Below are 20,302 nucleotides of genomic sequence, written 5' to 3'. Positions count from 1 at the left end.
CTAAGGATTTTAGGTTTCTGGTTTTGAACAGATGGCAATAAAGTCCTCAGATTCTATAGATGTTATTAGTTCTTAGTTTAATATGATCCATGAATCTGTTTACACTGGAAAATTAACTTAAACTAATTAGTATCTCTTTTAACCTCTGCATATTAAGAAGAAGACTTTTGTGATTACAGGGCAAAAGCCTAGGACTATTAAAATGTCATATTTTTTTCCATGCTCTGAATCTTTTGTGATGCATATACTTTTAAAATAATTACTTTTCATAAGCATTTCCTAAATATCCCCTTTCTTTATGCAAAATCCTAAAATTAAATATGGTGTCAATTTTCTGTTCTCTTGCTTCAGTCTGTACTGTTAATTACTACCTTAGATGAGATTGTTGACTGTGATTTTGTTTTGAAAACTGACTAGAAACCAGTTAAGATAATGATTTTGTGTCTTAGCACAAATTCCCATTGAAGGCGTACTTCCCTTGCCATCACCAGCCTCTGGTAAGAGCTTTATTCAGACGTCCCTCTGGTAAGTTCCTTCATGAACTATTTGCAGCTATACCAATCTGCATGGTCTGGATATGTCTTAAAATAACTTTAAAAGGGATGGAGACAAAGATTTGCCATTTCCTAAATAGGGTGTGATTGACTTAGCAATTTCAACAATATTCTTTTAATGGATTTTTCTGCAGGAACATCTAATTCTTATGTAACAATACTACAGATGTAACTTTAACAAAAACTAAACCAGAAGTGAATGACAAAGAAAGAGTGCCTAACTGTGTAGGAATTAAGCCATGTTACTGGGATCTATGTACTACATCTTCTTATCTTATAAGTAATTGTCGCAATGAAAAATTTCATATGTCTATTACAAGAAAGAGGCTTTCTGTTGGTCTCTGAAGGTTGAATTCTGCTGATATTTTAGACTGCAAACCCAACTTTTTTTCAGGTTTTCCATTCATACACATCAAGAAACCACTTTTTGACATAGTTCCATTTTTTATGAACAATAATTTAAGCTCAGTACAAGAGTCTCTGAGAATGTTACTCCACTGATTTAATATTGAGGTAGCAATTACACAAAGGAACATCAACCTCATTTGAATATTCCTAGCTGTGCTTCTTCACATGGCCTTGCCAGTGAATTGTTCTATGAAACAGAGCAATAGGTATTGTTGAAAATGGGAAAATTTAAAATGAAATCTTAAATTTGGTGTGCTAACTGAATCAAGTTGCAGAAACATTAAAGTTAGCTTGATGTGGTTGGTTTCACTGTTATGTCCTAGTTGGACAGACTAGGATTTTAAAAGTTTTATTTTCATCCTCCATCCTCAGAACTCCCAACTACATCTTGGTCTCAACACTTGAAAAACATTTCAGATATGCTCAAAGCATTAGTAGAAGATACAAACGTTAGGTAAGCAGTGTAAGATTTTCTACCTTTTTGTCCTTTGCATGTTACCTTGCAAAAAGTCATGTCAATTGAAGTCTTTAGTGGCTACATTTCTTCATTTTCTTATTATTCTCTAAAGGGAGCTTTGTTTTAAAGAATAGTAGTTAGATTACTTACTGAACCTGAACTTTGTAGGATTTATATACCTGACCAATATGCCTCTGAATAAACAAAATCTTGTCTTCCTTTCAACAAATAACTAGGTGTATAATGGAAATGCTTACTTGCGTATTCTCCCACTTCTCCCCGAAAACTTTTAAAACTATTTGATGAAGAAGCTGGGATTGGCTTTCTGCAGGGTTGTGGAAACATCCAAACTTCAAGCTTCTTGATTGTTTTCATAAATATCTGCCTGCCAGACTGCAGTATCATTGTTGCATTATTCTTTGAGCTGACACTCCATGTCTCTGACCTGTTGCCCTTGGCTTTTTCTTTTTATTATCCAAATAGTTGCAATTGTGACTGATATTGTTTATCTACATGAATTCTGCTTTGGTAGGGGTCTATATGAAAAGAATAAAAACACATATATTTCTCTGTGCTGCTGCCCTGTAAATGCTTTCTAATCAGGAGTGTGATGAGATGTGACTCGGACAGAGCTCAGATACAAGTCTGCTTAGCTCTGTTCTGACAGTGGGCTGCCCAAAGAATGTTAAACAGCTTTTAAATTCAAAGAAACCAAATTAATTTTGATTTAAAACTTGAGATATTTCAAAAGAAACATAGAACACCTTGGCCTAACAGACTTGCAAAACAAAATACCCAGCTGTCTCCCTGTGTCCTGGAAAAAGGATACTTGTGACCATGCTTGGTTTCAGTTAACTCATGGGGGCTTTTCTTTGTTGCCGAGTGGCAGAAAAAAAGCTTTTTTTCATTTCCCTCTGAGGCCAGACTGTCTGCTTGTAGCTTCTCACTTTCTGTATGAGCTGCAGCTTGGTGCCACGTCTTGCCTGTTTGTCCCTGAAGTGTGTCAAATCTTTCTGTCCTTGGAATGTGACCAGGAGCTGACTCTGGCTTCTTAAAGAAACACAAAACTGAAGCTTAGAACAAATAAATAAAACAAATACATCCATCCTAATGCATTACAATAATATAAGCATGTCTGTTCTCCTTCTGTTATGAGCCCTTTCTTAGCTTGTATTGTCTTTTTCCCCCTTTGCTTTCATAGTACACTACTTTGAATATATTGTATTTGCCTGAATATACTCTTAGTTCCTTTAGAACTCTTGTGACAACGTTTTCTATCAAACCCCTCTCAGTTACAAAGAAAATGGATCTAACAGATTTTTAAATACTAATATCCATGAGGAAACTGCATTCAATTTTCTTTTATTGCTTTATTCCTGATTCTACATGCTTTCTACTTAATAAGATTTGCAGAGAAGAAAAAAATACCATTATACAGCATATCTTCTTGCTTCTTATATCCCATCCTCTCTGTTATATAGATTGGTTTTCAGCAGTCTTATTTTACACCAAATGTGAATCAGAGAACCATAGAATCAGCTGGGTTGGAAAAGACCTCTTAGATTATCAAGTCCAACCCTTGATCCAACACCCAGCCCATGGCACTTATGCCACATCCAGTCTCACCTTAAAAACCTCCAGGGACGGAGAATCCACCACTTCCCTGGGCAGCCCATTCCAATGGCTGAGCACCCTTTCTGGAAAGAAATTCTTCCTCATCTCCAACCTAAACCTCCCCTGGCACAGCTCAAGACCCAGCCCTCTTGTCCTACTGCTGCTACCCCCTCCTGGCTCCCCCCTCCTGTCAGGGAGTTGCAGAGAGTGAGGAGGTCTCCCCTGAGCCTCCTCTTCTCCAGGCTGAGCCCCCCCAGCTCCCTCAGCCTCTCCTCACAGCACTTGTGCTCCAGTCCCTTCCCCAGCCTTGTTGCTCTCCTCTGGACCTGCTCCAGCCCCTCCATGTCCTTCCTGAACTGAGGGGCCCAGAGCTGGACACAGCACTCCAGGGGTGGCCTCACCAGTGCTGAGTCCAGGGGAAGAATCTTACAACAAAGTGCTTTCTATGTTCTTCTAATCAACAGATTTATTATTATATGTAGTCATCTCAGTGAACAGTAAGTGTTATATGACATTTTAAACCAGAAATCAACTCAGGCACCTTTTGTGGGGGCAAGTCTAGAACAAGCAGAGGGCCACTTTTGGCAACAACAGTGGGACACAGGTACCAGTACAGAGAGGGCAGAAATAGCAGTGGGGTCAGAAGTGGAGGGTACATGACTCCAAAACAGGCACTGTAATGGTACAGGGAAGTGTTAAGATAAAGCTATGACCTTGTCATGTTCCCCAAATGATGTGATGGTCTCTTAGAGTTTCCTGGGAAAGGTGGCACAGCAATTTTGGAGTCCCTAGGAATAAAACATAAGAAAAACATCTATTCCAAGTTTGCAAAATTTGTTAGGAATAATTGTTCCTGGTTCTTAATCTCCTAGCTGTCCTTCTGTTTGTCCTTCCATATATAGCTTAACTTTTTGTTTCAGACCCCTGCCATTAGTTTGCATGGCATTACTTCTCTTGTCTTTAATCTCTTCTAACTTTAGAGCAGTGCATGTGAGAAACTGTAGAGATGAGAGGTAGGCCATTCTCACCTTTCTTACAGCAATAACCCTGTTGTAAACACCTTCAAAATTTTCATTAAAGAGGACATGAATTTTAAGAGTCAGGAGATTAATATCCTTTAAAACTTTATATTTAGTCCATCTAAAGGTAATTCCTCATGAATTATGAAAAAAGATGTGCTCCATAAATTACCAAAAACCAGCAAATAACCCTGGAAAGCAACAAAGTGGAAGGCAACAGTATGTTAGAGTGTAATACTTGAGATATGATTGAAAGTTTAGAAAATCCTTCAACTGGAGAGTATAAACAGTAGAGTTTAATTTTATTATATATATTTTCATACATAGTAGTTTGTCACAGTTTATTAGAATAATGGATTGTGGATAGTCTGCTCTGCTGCCAAAGTTAATCTCTGGTAGCACTGTGTGTGTCTTACTTGATCACTTCAGATAAATCCTGACTTCAGAGTAAACAGTACAAAGCAGGTGAGGTCTGTTGAAGAGTAGTTCAAAGATTCCTTTAAAGTCAACTGGCAGCACCCTTTGCAGTCAATTTAAGATAATTAAAAATGTCAAATAATGAGAAATACTTAATTTTATCTTCATTATTTTCCAGTTCTCTCACTGACCTTTTTGAAACCTGGTATTTGGTTACTTGTTTTGGAGAATGGCTGGATATTGCAGCAGAACAATTGCTGAAGGCTGCTGTACAACCAGATGCTTTGCTGTGGCTGCTGGCATTTTACTACTGTCCTCAGAATGAAAATCAGCAAAGGACTCAGGCAATGGTGGGTGATGTAGGGACAATAAGTGGCAATAAGCAGTCAATAGTCTGTCTTATTGCTATAAAACAAATAATGCACACCAGAAAAATTAAAGGTATTGACTTTACAAGGTCTCCATGGAATTGTGGCAGTGGAGAAGTTGAAAGATAATGTTTCTTGAATTTTCTTGTGACATTTAGAAAACATTATTCCTCTTTTGAAAGTATGTTATATAGATTAGCACCTTCTTGGCTTTCTTTGGGTGCTTTTAATCACAAGTAAAACTACCCCGGTGATGGTATTTTTTAAATTAGTGTGGCGGATTCCAGCATTCCTGTGTTGTGGCATCTGCTGAGAAGGAAACACAAGAAATCACAGCAGCTGAAGCAGAAAAGATACTTATCAGACACAGCCTTGAATCCTAACCTTGCCTATCCTGATTTCTCTTACATATACTTACTAGTTTTTGGCATGTAATGTAATAAGTAGGTAATACTCCCATATGCTGTGTTTCTGACAGAAGGAACAGTGTTCTAACCTTATGCACTGCACTGCACAGAGAGTGCTGTGTGTCTGTGTGTGCATGCAAATACTTGAAACCTATTAATTTAAACCTACTATGCAAGTTTGATCTAGCCTAAGCAATCTAATCCACAAAGCCCAGATTCAGAATCTGGCTGCAACTTCTCTGGTTTTCCTTAATTTGAAAATGGGTTCTGTTTGATTTAAAAATGCAGCTCAGTACACAACAATAGTAAAATATGTTTTAATTTTATGTTTAATGGTCCATGTACAACAGTGTATTATGCAATATTTTATTTCCTTTCTTCCCCCTCTCACCACCCAGATGGCACTACAAACACAAGATCATATCCCAATCAATCACTTGTAAATTTTTTTTCTCTTGAGTTTCTTATTGTCTGGGATGTTGGCTGAGTAGAGTTTTGTTAGAGCTGTGGTGAAGTAAAGGAGTCAGGGTTGGCTTTAGAACGCAGTTTTAGGAAGGAAGGCAATATGGAAGCAATAAACATGAGTGGATGAAATGGAAGCACTACAGGTGCAGATCAGTGTGTGGAATATTGTTCTAACTCCAGCCCTAAAGAATGAAATCCCTTTGTCCCATATAGGAAATAATTTCCCTGGCTGTCCCCTATTCTATCAGTTGTCATAACATATGACAAACTTTAGTGAGAAAGGAGCTTTTCTACTGACAACCCATGCAGTTACTCATCTTTTCCCACAGGTCTGATATTTCAGTTCATTATCATTCTTTTCTTAGGTACTTGAACTAAGACCTTCCCCCCCCCATAGGTCAGGCCACTTCAGAGGCATTCCCACAGTTCATGCAAAGCCTCTGCCTATAGTTAGCTGTTTGCTTTTTTTTTTAATTTGTCCTTTGGCAGGTTAGCTCTCAGCTCTGTCACATGAAGTGGTTTCCACCTGAACCCCTGCACCACTCACCAGTTAAGGATTAAGGTGGCATAGGAACTACTTCTGCTGTTCACTAGACTTCACTCATATGTGCAGGACTAAATACTCGGCTTCTCAATGAATTTGCTGGAGTCCTTTTATACCTTTAGGTTCTGAAAGATTGAAGGAACAATACTTGGAGGTTGGCACTAAGAATGAGACTCCTGGGGTACGTGAGCTCTGCCATCCATCTGCAGTTGCTGGCACACAGGATGCACAGGGGGATGAAGAATCCTGAATTCCAGTTATCTTTCTGTAGATTCTGGTATTATTTGTGCACTTAATTCAAGAGTAGCAGCTTTTTCAGACTGTTTGATGTGAAATTATTAAAGGGGTGGGTCAATGTCTGAAACAAATTGTCCCAATGAATATAGTTGAGAAACAGGTGTCCTTTTCCTTTGGGTATGCAGTGGTGTGTTTTTCCATTGCTCCAGCAATCACTCATTTGTGTTTGTTCTACAAGTTTGTTTGGTTCATTTTTAATACAGTGAACAGAATTATTGTTAGGATTTTTTGCAGTAGTTGCTTATAGTTTTTTTCCATTATGTAGGTGCCAAAATCTTCTGTTTCCTACTTTCATTAAAAATTAGGTTTTATTGGCTAACTCACAACATAAAAACATAAGTTGCAAGTAACACAGGAAGAAGAAAAAACTTCATTCTTACCATAACATTTTATCAGCTGAGGTCAGGTTGCATGGGGATTTAAGTGATTTATAGCAGCAATGCTGAAATGAGCCCTTGAGGAGCCTCTGTTCTTTTTCCCACAATGCAAAAATCTGACCATGTTCTGCTGAGGGATTTTCTCCATTTCCTTAAATTATTAAAAAAGGTAAAATCCTGGCTTGATGCCTGTCTGCTTCATTTGTAATACCAAAGAAAATAAAAAAAACCATTCTGTCCACCTCTCTGTATGTGATTCAGTATAAAAGAAATGTGTACAGCCCTTCCTTCCCTGTTTTCCCAGCTAAATTCAAACTCTTTTCATGTTTGGGTAGTTTCTGCCAAGGATTCAGTTTCCTTTCAGTGAATAAATCCAAAAGAAAAATACCACAGATTTGACCTTTACTCTTCCCAAAGGAATCTTGCAAGATCCCAAAGGATCTTGCATCCTTTGAAATTATTTCCTACAGGTAGAAGTTCAAGCAGTCTACAATCATCTAATGATGCTCTTCAGCTGTAAAGACCTTTCTCTCAGAGATCTGGAGGCTGCTGTGCACAGGATAATGGGGACAGAGCAGTGCTGGAACCAGCATCTCATGACACATCTTCTGACCAACTTTTTGCTCTTTTCATCTGGTGGACATTTGGTTGCCCAGGAATGTATTTACCATGTGAGTGTTTCTTCTTTCTGTTTTTTCAGGTTATATATCTTACTATTTTGGATTTAAGTTTCTACCTTTCAATACAGAAAACACAGAGAATTACAGAAGACCATGACTACAGCAGCTATACCCAACCTGCTACAAATCTACCTCAGCTACAGTCAATATGTTTTCCATTCACTTCTTGATAAGATCTCACTGAAAAGGTTGCTGTCCTGACTATACAGATGAAGAAATAGTTGAAATAGTAGCTTGCAGTTAAGAGATAGCTACAGTTCATTTACATATAGCAAGATAGCATGTGCAAACATGTTGTTTCTCCAATAATAAATCACTCCCTAAATTATCCAGCTACTGCAGAGATGATGAAACTGTCTTCTCACTGTTTTCCATTAGGTAGAACAGGTGGTTACTAGGTGTTAGCATTGATGTGAGAGAAGCCTGGTGCTTTAGCAAAGCCAATGAGGAGAACAGTGTGGTAACTGAGAGAGAAGGAAAGAACGAAGAGCTCAGACTGTGTCTCTTAGGGTGTGAAAAAAGCTGAAGAGGAGTAAAAGGTTGGAAACTTGCCACAGTATCTTCTTGTTGCTGATGACAGCCTTCAGGAATATTGGTGCAAACTTCAAAATGTGTTTGTGTCTCTTAAGATAGTGCTATCTCAGTGTGAGATTAATAATTCTTTCTTAACTATAAAACTATATTCTTTGAAGAAGTTCATGACTCCTATGCAAGGGCCAGTGCGTAGTTTTAACACTCCCAAAGGGTTTTCCTTTCAGCAGCAGAGTGCTCTTCTATCTTTATAGGGTATATGGCATGTGTAAGGCATCTGATTTTATGATACAGCTGTCTGAGTAAACAGACAAAACATTTCTCTGTTTAGGAAGGGCTAAGATAATTCTCACACTTTAGGTGCAAGTTTAAAAATGAACAACTTTTTTCTAAGCATAAGAATATAGTGATAAAATTGGGGGGAGGGATATGTATATTTACAGCCTACTATTTCTAGTTTCTCTTGAGTAGTGCAGCTGTTGAGCTGTGATGCTGTAATGTACTAGCTTGTGACTTTAAACCTCTTCAGAAAGACCAAAGGCAATCTCTTGCTTCTTCATAGAAAGCAACATAACTTTCGAAACTGAGTGCAGGGTGGTTGTGAGCTCTTGTAGGCCAGAGTTTGTCAGTCTAATTAATTTTGACTGTATCTGTATAATCATTAATGTGTAGCAAGGCTCTCCATGTGATTTGAAAAGGACTGAAGGCAATATATGAAAGGCAGAATGGTGTCGAACTAATTTGGGGTGCATGGCTGTGGTTTTGGTTAGCATAGTAAACTTCAGGTTTAACACAGCAAATAACAAGGAGTAAAGTCCCTTCTGATCTGCAAAAATTGCAGCTTAGGATCTTTCCCTGGTATTCTGTCATCTTCTGGGGGAGGGATTTATTTTTACGTTTGAAAGCTTTACAGAATTGAATTGTCTCCCCAAACACACGCAGAACCTTCATGTGTTTTTAGTTGTTTTCTCTGGAGATAACTTAGAAATGGTTACACTGTCTATCCATTTGTGTTTCCTTTAACTAGTTTCTGACCTCTTGATTTGTTTCACTTAAACTTGAGAGAACAGTAGAAAATCTCAAAGTTGCTCAGTTCCACTAAGGTGAATGAAAAGAGATGCCTTGGGCAGAAGTTGCTTCTCACATGTTCAATGGTGAGGGACAAATCTATGGTTTTGTCGTAAATATTAATGGAGAATTTTTAGTATTTAGCAACATAATTGCATTATGTCCCATCTTCTCTGTTTTCCTTCAGATTACTGAGACAACTGATACAAGCAAGGAAGTTTATAGCCTTCTTCTCCGTACTGCATACAGATTTAAACATCATGGAGAAGGAAACCAGAGGACTGTCAAGCTGCTGAATGAACTTCTTCAAAAATTTACATTGAAAGTTTAGATTTTTAATATCATCTATTTATCAAGCCAACAAATCAGATCTTTATCTATATTTATTACTGTCAGAATTCCATTAGCATCTTGCACCGCAGGTTACTAAGGGTAGAGAGACACATACATAAACATATCTCCTAATTTCCTATTCCCTCATCTATATATTAAAATAACCTGTTGTTTGGAAATATTAATCTTTTGAAACATAATAGTTGAAAATTTTGTTCTGAACACCTTCTGTAACATGAGACCTACATCAGTTAAAGCAGTTCACTCATCTCCTTGTTGCTTATCTGGCTGAGGATCAGTTTTTCTCCCAAATCACAGATGTGGGGGTTTTTTTAAGCAAACCATATCCAATTGCTTGATTGGTAAGTTGTTCCTAAAATGTTTTGTTGTATAATTTTGCTTTTATGAAACCCACGATGGTCTCAAGTGATTCATGGTGAAGGTACTCCACGTTCTCAGGAAGTCAGTGACGTTTCCTAAACTCTTTCCTTCTTTCTGAAAATGTTTCCAAAATGAAACTTCTTCCAGATTTGCTAAATGTGTTTTCTTCAGTACTGCAGCTTCCACAGGAGAGTGTTCACTGCAAAGTACTATTCCAATAGCTGGTCTTTGTCAGCAGATACTGCAGGTAAAGATTGCTTACAATAGAGCCCACTTAACAGTGTGCCATGACTGATGTTATTGTTGGTCATTCAAGGAATCTTTTCTTTTATTCAGACAAAATAGGGCAAGCACAACAGAGACATAAGGATGTTTTCCAGTTTGAGGGCCAAATTTCCTAAAAGGAGCATATGGGTGCAAATCATTGCCTTCATTTTTGTGTCCAGAGGTAGTTTGCTTCCTTCTTTGTTTAGGTTTTTTGTCTCCTACAAAGAGCACAAACAGGGAGCAATGGCTTACTTTTTTACCTTTGGGGAAGTGTTTGTCCCAAGAAGTTTTGTGAACCTGTTCCTAAGCTTAATCAGAAGAATAAGCATGCAGAATAGTAATAACAGAGGATCACAACTTTCCTCAATAGTTTGTTCTAGTGTGTTACTTAGGTTTGATGCCAAAACTTGTGCTGTGTTCAAAGATACTACTTGGAAAACTGTTCTTGCATATAAAATCAGAGTCATGTATCTTGAATTAATACAGCTTTTTGAATGTAACATTTGTTTTTGAGCAAGGGAAAAGAAAAATATGTACTTAGTGTCCCTTGGCTGTGGAAAGATATTTTCTGTAATGCTGTTGACTGATTTTTTACAATTTTGTTCTTAGTGAGTCATCCCACAGGAGTTCCATGCCCTCTCAATGGGTTTGCTAGCGAAGTAAAAGCAAATACTTTTACTTCACTAATAGTGAAGTAAAATAATGTGTGTTTGTGAAGGAAGGGGTTTTTTCCCTTTGATTCAAAATGAAAATTCAGAAAGGATATGTTGCAATTTTTCTGTTCTTGATAGCCATACATATCTAAAAAAGCAAAATCAAGCAACCTAGTTTTCTGTTCCCTGAACACCATACCTGAAAAGCATTGGGATTCTGCTAAATTATTTGTTGATCACAAACTCTGAGGTATTTGTCTAGTGGAAACACTTGTGGAGTCTCAACCTAGAATGATAAATAATCTAAAATTTTAATCCAAAGGAACAATGATTTTTCTTTTGTTTGTTTAATTTCTAATCTGGTTGTTGGATGTGGGGCTCTTTGGTTATCTGTTCTCCATAGTATGTCTATATGTAATATTAACTACTTAGAAGGATTGGCAAAGAATTGCAATACATGATTCTTGCACATTGGTTAGGTGGATGATATGAGTATTTTATTTAGATATGTATTACACTTTTTGGAGGGGAATTTTTGTGTCTTTTCACTGTACTGTCTTTTATTTTTCCACCAAAAAATGCATGAAAATTCTTCAAACATTCTTATATAAAAATCAATATCCTGATAAATAGGGATAAGTCAATTCAAGAGGAAGGAAATGTGCAGTGAATGCAGTAAAAAACCCAAAATCAGTAGTGAATCGGCGCATTCTCATTTTCCCGTGTTCGGCTTCTTAAGAAATACTGCATGATTTAAATATTATAAGGAGAGTTTGCTCGTTTCAGGAGGCTTTAAAGAAGAAACCTAATTGATGCTGCCTGTAACTTAAAACAGATACATGTGTACTGGCATTCTTCTTGCTCTATTTAGCATTCCTGTTCTAAATCTTTGGTTTTTCTTTTTCCTTGCTCTTTCACAGTGCTTGAATTATGATCTAACTTTGATAGAAGCTGTGATTTTGTGGGATGTTGAAGCTACTTTTTTTAGTTTGCCAGTGGAAGGCAGCGGTGATTTGGTAGATCTGAGTAATGGAGGATTTCTCATGTCATGGCTCCTGCACTGCCCATCCAATGTGCTTCTTCTCCTCTGTAATTGCTGCTTTCTGTAAATGTTCCTTGGAGCCCTCAGGGTTGTACTTTTATGCTGAACCAGCCAACGAGTTCTGAAATCAGGCTTCCAGTAGCTCATTCCCTGGCCTTCTGTCTCCAGGTCACACCCTGGTTGTGGATGTGCACTGAGCACAGAGAACTGTTCAAAATCCTTCTGCTTCAAGGCATTGCTTTGAATAAGAACACAGAGAGTAAATTTTACTTCCTTGTTGATTATGCTTCTTTCCAGTCTAAGGCTGCTAAGTTACAGCTTTTTGAATTCTGCAAGCTTGCCAGCATGGGGCCAGGTGATTTCTGTGGATTTTCTTCAGAGGGGAAAAAAAAAAAAAGACCACATCTATGGCTTTCATTTAATCCATATCTCAGTACAGTGCCAGTACAAAGCAGAACACGTTTTATTTTGTGATGTATTATAGGAACAGGTATCTTGTCAGATACTGCAATTTAGCTGACCAGCAGTAACATGTTAATCAGTTACTTCTAGGGTTTGTGATTAAGTTTCTGTACTCACAGCACTGTAAGTGCAAAGAGGTGTTAATAAACAGCCTGAGGATGCAAGTGAGATAATATTAGTTTTGGTAAGCTGAAATTCATGCCAGTGTGGTGTGTTTGGCTTGGTACAATACCAAATTAGCATTATACAAGTTTAGGATAAAACATCTAGCAAAAATTACTTGCAGTTATTAAACAAACACTGTTAAACCAGGTTTACTCCATTTTGTTGCTGTATTATCTAACAACAGAATAAAATACTCATGTTCTCTGTGAATAAGTAGTAAGTGAATATGTAATTCATGCTAAAAATGCCATGCTAATTAAAATGCAGTTTTTCTTGTGATATAAGAAGTGTGTAGAAAGGTGATAATTTGTAACATGGAAGTGTAGTTTCCTACTAGACCCACATTTGAAAAGTCAACCCCTGGATTGTTCTGGGAGGAGTCCTCCATGAGAACACCAAGCATGTGTTTGCATCCATGTTTTTATACTTTCCCAATAGTCCGCAATGACTTCGTTATGCAATCTACATGTTTTGCTGGGCAACACCAGTAGTTAAACCACTGTAGTGCTAGAGGCATCCCACACTTAATTCATAGCAGTATTCATATGAGGGCCTGCTGAAATCCACTCCTCTGGCAAGTTTGTGATACAGTTTTTCCTTGTGATACAAATTTTGTCCCTTTCCCCCAGCCAAGATAGTTTAAAGCTCTGTCACTGAGCCCCACCAGCTTCTGTGCTAGAACCCTTTTTCCCCTCTGAGATTAGGTGAGATGATAGGAACAATGACCCTCTCTTTTCTATCCTTTTCCATGAAAATATCTGTTAGGCCCATGAACTTCTGCAGATGCACACTGACATCTTGAAGAGATTATGTTTTTACATATTCTTGACCAAACATACTGAAATACACTGTCTTTGAGATTTCCCATGGGTATGTGCCAGTTAACCTGTATGTACAGTTTACTCACTCCTTGATCCTTTGATTTTATTTCTTAACTTGTGAGTTTATTTTGAGGCTTCCAAAACAGGTTCTTGCAATATGTCATGTGCCTGCTACTGTTAGAAGTTCTGTTAATATTTCACATATGAGAAAGCAACTTTTGTTGGTTTTGTCTGATGATGCCATGACTTCTACTATCTATAAGTTTTCTGAAAACAGGACTTCAGCTTTTTTATTTCAAACCAAATTTAATGGTAGCTTGAAGATTCAATTTCCCCTGTGTACTGTCATTCCCTGTAGAAGCCACCAGTAAGTGTTTAAGTGCTTTTAATCTCATGACTGTGCTGCACTTCCACATCAGCTTCAGATGCCTGTGAACAGAGAAAGAAAAGCCAGTATCACATTCCATGGAGGAGGAGTGAGGCCTTGGAATATGGCCATGATGTGTGTCTGCGAGTTCAGGCACTTTGGGGATTCCCAGTAGGCAGAACCATTACTGTCTTTTCTGGAGACTTGACAGAAGGACAAATCTTGTCTCTATAAACCACTGATTTTCTTCTTCAAATGCATTGCAAAACCCACATAACAGTTTCACATGATAGTTTCAACCTTCCTTTCTTTTGTGCTTCTCTGCTAGAACACAGTGGTCAGTGCTCAGCAATACCCTGCACCACACACCTCCCAGGCCAACTTGCTGCAGTTGCTTTCTCTGACTGGCTTGACCCAGGCCATGAGTGGATACTGAGCAAATGTCAAGCCCAAACCTTGCAGTTGAGCTATAACAATTGTTTTGGAAAGATAATTCTGTTGGGATTTAAAGGTTTCAGATGATAGCTGCTGACTATTTTTCATCATAGTTTTTCTGATCTTGATTTCTTTGCTTGCTGGATTGGCAGAGCAAGCTCTCAGACATGGTTACTCTTCAGGCAGAAGCATTACCTTTTTTTTTTTCTTCTCTTCCTTTCTGCCCAGGATCCAAGCTGAATGTACAAATGATAGATCTAGCCAGTTTATCTCTTTTGTTGTTGTTGGTTTTATTTTTAGAATGGAATACCCTGAACTTACATAAACACTGTAGAATGAAGAACTTGCATATAAAATCACACATGGGTTGAATATCTGTTTTTTCTACTGAGATCCTTCATTCATATACTTACATCTAACAATAAGTCTGTAAGTCAGCTGTTCCCTGCTCTGATTTCTTCAGATTTGCCAAACTTAATTGTTATCAGAGAGAAATGAAAGAAGAAGAGAGTTTGGTGTTGATGCTGTCTCCTCTCTGCTTCAAAAATCATGCATTTGAACAGGCCGGTAACTGTCCACCACTTAAACTTTAACTCTACTTTGGGACAGTTCTTCAAAATGCATTGCAGAGTCTGGCAATCCACATCTATTTAAAGAAAATATGAAAAGGATTGCCAACAACATCCTGTTGTTGTGCCACTTCCATGATTTTCCTATCAATTCAGTTTTCTTTTGTGAATCTGAAAGACAGTTTAGCTCCGATTTTTCAGACATTCACAGAGCAAGCTCCTCCTTCCTGACTGCACTGGGAGCAGTGGGTCCTCACCACCTCTAAAACATAACCAGAAACCACAGTCTTTAACAGCTGTATTTCAAGACAGAGAGGGGTATAATTTTTGGTGATTTTGGGTTTTGCATGTTATAAGCCTGTGGTTTTGATGCTGAAAGCTCTTGATGCAAAAATATAATGCTAAAAATACACCAACTTCCAGCATTTACCTTCGTTCTGCTGTGTGGAGCTTTTCTCAGTGTCACATCTCTCCTTCAGCTGGTGCTGGCATTGCTTCAACATGGTAAAAGAGAGAATCAGGTACCCTCAGAACTAAAAAAGACTGGTCTTACTATTTTCTTAGTATGACTGATTCCCCATTCCCATTCTTTCCTCCCAGCTGTCAAGTGGGAAACTTGTTATTCCAGTGATTTGACTGAAGAAAGGAGAGGCAAATGCTAGGGGTAGGTGTGTGTAGGAACCATAAAATGTCAGTAGATGGGCTTTCTTGTTTGTGCATAAAACTGACAATCTTGTGATTATTCATCTGACTCTTCATGCAAAGAAGGAAAGAGTTCAGCATTTATGTCATGTAGTTGCATCTTTTTTATATTCAAGCCAAGAGAAACAATTTTTTCCCTCAACTAAAATTGGGAGCTTATTAAAAAGCCTTTGTATAGTCAAAAGGAACAAAAGATGATAATGATGGGCAGTTTCAGCTCGAGTGGTGGCAATGACAAAATCTTGATGTCAGTATTGTGGAGTAATATTGCCCTGTCACTTCTGGGAACAGAAATTAAGGAGGATGCCAGGGCTGTAGGACATGTAGGGAAATGTTGGCTGAAGGGGCATGTGAAAGGCAGAATGAGGGGCAGTGAGGTTCCCTACAGTTAGGGAACAAGAAAAAGTAATAGTGCTTTTCAGATGTGAAATTAAGTAAATTGGAATGAACTTTGATTGGTCCTGTTTGGCAGTTAAATCAGTGAGTTTGGGGCACACCAAGAGACAGATGCAGACTGGAGTAAGATGGTTGCTGGCAAATTGTAATTTTTAGTTTTGTTGTATTTGCAAGAGTTGGCTGTAAGGGGGTACAGTTGTAAAGCAAATAACTCTTACTACCAGATACAAGACAACTGCCAAACAGTTACACATTGCTGTGATGTAACAACCTGAGGTTAAAAAACAAAAGAAAAAAGGTTTTTTCTGTGTGGCAGATGATGACCACTGTCCTTTCAAGATTAAAGATGAAGTGAAATATGTTATGGTGCCAAACACCAGCTTCTCAAAGCAGCCTGTTCAGAGGGAGTCAGGAGGGCTGGGGATGATGACAGTGGCAAAGCAGCCACGGGCTCATGAATGGAATGTCCCAGAGCGAGTGTCAGGAGAGACACAGGTCCCAACAGGCCCAGAGGAATAGCCTGGAGCAGTCAGACATGGAATTTTCAGAGATGACTGAAGTGAGCTACATTAAACAAAGTGTGCAGTGATGTTCAGCTGCTGCTCAGAGGGTGCCAAAACCAGCAGAGCTGGCATGGCCACAGTGGGGCAAAAAGCAAACCAGGCTTTTGCATGGTGGTGCTGTTGGGGTACTCTGCTAATACACTGCAATGCTCAGCTGAAAATTAAATTCTGTTTCCTATGTATAAATTACCATGCAAAAGCAAATCTTTGCACAACTGCAATTTCTGCATGCTTTTAGGTAATAGTTAGAGCAAATTCCTGTGCTGGCAGCTATAAGCACCAGGAATCAGGCCTTAATTTTGTGCAGATAATATGCACTCAGTTTAAGCCACAGCAAGCAGACAAATGAAGTTAATCTCCCAAGCAGTGTACAGATGTCTCAATTTCTTTGTACACTGGCATATTTCAGTGATGTCAGCCTGGCAGCAGGGTAAGTTTTAAAATAATTTTTCCAGCATATTGTGCCCACAGAAACAAAGGAACATATCCATGTCAGTGTCTATGTTAACTTAAAGTATTTTGTATATGTGCCTAAACTCAGTATACTTGTGGTGAAATTCTAGATGAGTCAGGCCCCTCTATTTAGTTGCTTCATTGTCCTTTCTTGCAATTTATTATTTTTTTTTTTATTATTTATTTATTTATTTATTTATTTATTTTACTACTAATCTAGGCATCGAAGACTGGGGGCAAGAACAGAAATGCACTCAGGTGTCTGTTAAAATCTTTTCCTGTTATGGAAGACATCAAACATAACTCATGAATTCTAGATATTTTACAGCTTTAAAAGACCACAAGATTCATTATAAAGACCAAGAGATATATTAATTTGCATTTAGATATTAAGAATCAGTGTTGTGGAATAGGGTTTTCTTTAGGCTTCTTAAGCCTTCTTGTTTCCTCAAGCTGCCCACTCGCTCAGTTTGCATTTCTGGTTAGATTTGCTTCCAGACCTTCCCCACTGTGTGTGAGGAATGGACAATAGGGTACAGCTAATTCCCTCCTAAAGGAGAAAGCATAGAGACAGCAGCAGCTGCAAACACCTCCCAGCAAAGCTGCAGAGCAAATAAGCCGTCAGCAGAGTGGTCTGTGTCACTCTGGGCTTCGAAGAGAACGTGTGTGCCCAGGAATTCATGTCCTGTGCGGGGCCAAGGGACTGCCAGGTCACCCCTTGTTGTGCTCTACCTTTATTCTGAAGAAGTGACCCAGTAAGTGGCACAGGACAATAGATGGTGACCCTTGCCTAACTGTATGGATACAGTTTTAATTTCATCTGAGATTCATTTTTACAGTTAAAAGCTACATCCAGAAAAGAATCACCCCGATCCCAACCAGATGGTGGCCTGATGGGATATGTGGGAGATAGTCCAGCCTTCTGCACTGGACTTTCTAGTGCTATTCAGGGTAGAATTGCCACAGTCTGTGGCTCACTTCCAGTGGTTTTTTTCATGATTCAGAAGGATTTTAAACTAAGGAAATGCTTATATCATGATAATGACCCTACTATATAATACATACATGAATCTCCTATTATCTCTTACTCATGATGAGTTGTGGTCACAGAACTATTCAATGCTGCCTTTAGTTTTCTTCCTAATCTGAAGCCTTACTGTATTTCACAGTGCTTGGATTAGCAACAAAAGGCCCTATAAAACCTGATAAAGGGCCAGGATTGCCACCTCTTTGCCATTTTTTAGGTTGTTTGGTGTTAGTGTTTTAGTTTCTGTTCATTTTCTCAGTTGCTACCATGAATGATGGATCACAAAGTTGTGGTGAGGGAAATATTCAAGTTAATACTGCTGAGACAGGCTGAAACAGCTGCAGCAAACAGAACAAACTACTGCTGTGCTCAATATTAACAAAAAATGCAAGTAGCTTGTTTTGAAAGAAACCAAATGTGATGATATTTACAGAGGTGAGGAGTGCCTTACTCGCCCAGTAGTTTTAACAGGAGTGGCTATGAAGAGGCTTGCAGTGTATTTAATTTCTGTGTGTCTTATGCAAGAGTCTTATCCAGCTCTGGGTTTTTTCCCTAACACAATGGAAAAAGCAAAAAGCAAGCTGGTGGCCTCTGCAGAAAAACCTGTGAAATGAAGCAGAACTCTTTTCTGAATGGGCTCCTGTCAGAGCTCCATCTCTGAGTGTGACCACAGAAGTCAGTGTGGTGTCTGGGCCATTCTTGGACAATTTCCTCACTCTTGCTGCACTTGAAAGAACTCGCTGAGTGTCCCGTCACTCAGGTTTTGACACTGTAAGCCTGGAAAGGGAGAGGTCAGAAAACATGGTGAGGTGAAAAGGAACTGTACCCTTTGTGCTGAAGTCACTGTTGAGGCAGGCTCTTACTTTAGATGCTGAGAACAAAAATTTAAAAGAAATTACCACATTTAATTTTTCTTGTTAATATCCATTAACTAACATCTTTCAGCTGCTTTTCTCCTGCTGCAAAACCAGAAATGGGGTCATTCTTTTTCCCAAGTTTGTGAATGCTGAACCACTGTGCAGTGGAAAGAACTAGACATACTTGAAAAAAAATATTTATTTTTACAAGATCATTTTATGTAAAACAATAGAGTACAAAGGAAATATGTTCACAGATTTTTGTGTTTTAAATTCTTACTCTCTGAAAGGACCAATTAAAATGTCTTCTAGAAGTGTAGTGCTCCACTGATCAGGTATAAAAGACACTTTCAGAAAACAGGGCTGACATTTCTGGTAAAATTTAACCTAAACATCACAGAGAGAAAATGCTGATCTTTGTTTTTCCTTCAGTCCCATCCCTTCACCAGGATGATGGTAGGTCACTTTCCGCAGATTATTTATGCTTCTAATTAATCTCCCGAGTCCCATCCCAGCTCCTGCTGATTTTATGTGAGACATTTTTTAATATGACAAAGAAGTTACAAACAAAATTTTAAGTATACAATACAGTTTAATCAAATTTCAGAATCTCCAAATTACTGCAGTGCATAAATTGTTCAAATCAAGAGCCCTTGGTATCTGCAAACTGGAGTGGCTGTATTATCAAAGACCAAGGACAAACCCCAAATATCTTGAATCAAAGGATCACCTAAAGCCAGAGTAACACATGTGTGTGTAGTTTTTGTGTACATGTGGTCTCAGTTACAGTGAGCCTCTGGAAATACAGAAAGGTAAATATTTCTGTCAAATGATTGTTTTAGCAGTCACAAAATCCTTCCTTTGATGTTCCAGGTCAGTCAAATCCCAGTACCATCGGGGTTTAGAAGCAGATCTATTAAAAGGGTTTCTCTGTGATCTTTCCTGCAACGGAAACAGCATTTAAAGTTATTACTCTGCCACGGTGAAGGAATATCTGTGCATTCTAGATTGCCCCAGCTTTCCAAAAGGAGTTGTTTTCCAGGTTACCAGCAGAGTGTGGCTGTGGCTGCAGAGTTAAGAAATGCTGTTCTCTGCAGTGTCCTTGAGCTACCACAGGGGCTGGGGAGGATGGGGAGGGTTCATGGTGGAAGCATATTCTCTTGCTTATTAGCAGGTTACTCTGAACATGATGTTGGAGGCAAGTTCCCAGAGCAATAATGTGTGTTGTGCTACATAACCACACACAGTTCTCTAAACAGTACTGAGGCAGCTTTTCCACCTCAGGCCATTCAGTGTTTAACATCAGGACATCACAATGTACACCGGGGCATTTTCTGAGAGAAAACGGCACCAACATTTCTCAACGGCTCCTAGAAAAGGTACAGCTTTTTTTGCTCTAGGGCTCGACTCCTGTTCCTGCTGAACTGAGCCAGTGTGTAAAATGAGAACTGATATCAGCTCAGTAGGCACCGGAGGACGGGTCCATCCACAGCCTGGAACAACAGCAGCACCGTCAGTGGTGTCCGACTGGAGCTGCCACCGTTTCCTGCAAATGACACACAGACTAAACTACAACTGCAGAGAGAGCAGGACAGCATCCATT

The 20,302-nt window shown here is 38.7% G+C and overlaps 2 protein-coding genes across 10 annotated transcripts in view; one reads left to right on the top strand and one right to left on the bottom strand.

Moving 5' to 3' along the window:
• The window catches only part of FANCC (Fanconi anemia complementation group C), a 64,106-nt gene extending 54,397 nt beyond the window's left edge, over positions 1 to 9,709 (top strand). For all 6 annotated transcript variants that reach the window (XM_017821182.1, XM_017821184.1, XM_017821186.1 and 3 more), the window contains 5 exons: positions 450 to 525; positions 1,335 to 1,416; positions 4,648 to 4,819; positions 7,398 to 7,598; positions 9,394 to 9,709. In XM_017821182.1, the coding sequence (XP_017676671.1) occupies positions 450 to 525; positions 1,335 to 1,416; positions 4,648 to 4,819; positions 7,398 to 7,598; positions 9,394 to 9,537 (675 nt within the window). In that variant the 3' untranslated portion in view covers positions 9,538 to 9,709. The remainder of the gene's footprint in view (positions 1 to 449; positions 526 to 1,334; positions 1,417 to 4,647; positions 4,820 to 7,397; positions 7,599 to 9,393) is intronic.
• Positions 9,710 to 13,765: 4,056 nt separating this feature from the next.
• Positions 13,766 to 20,302, bottom strand: part of CUNH9orf3 (chromosome unknown C9orf3 homolog) — a 159,267-nt gene continuing 152,730 nt past the window's right edge. For 3 of the 4 annotated variants that reach the window (XM_017821177.1, XM_017821178.1, XM_017821179.1), the window contains one exon: positions 19,530 to 19,641. The gene's annotated coding sequence lies outside the window, so the exon portion shown is untranslated. Of the gene's footprint in view, positions 18,620 to 19,529; positions 19,642 to 20,302 lie in introns of those variants that run through there. The other variant, XM_017821180.1, reaches the window with a different exon arrangement.

This window comes from Lepidothrix coronata, unplaced genomic scaffold, assembly GCF_001604755.1.
Source record: "Lepidothrix coronata isolate B3197 unplaced genomic scaffold, Lepidothrix_coronata-1.0 Scaffold89, whole genome shotgun sequence".
NCBI classification, from domain to species: Eukaryota; Metazoa; Chordata; class Aves; order Passeriformes; family Pipridae; genus Lepidothrix; species Lepidothrix coronata.
The sequence above is the reverse complement of the archived record's forward strand: the minus strand, read 5'-3'. Positions and strand labels throughout refer to the sequence as shown.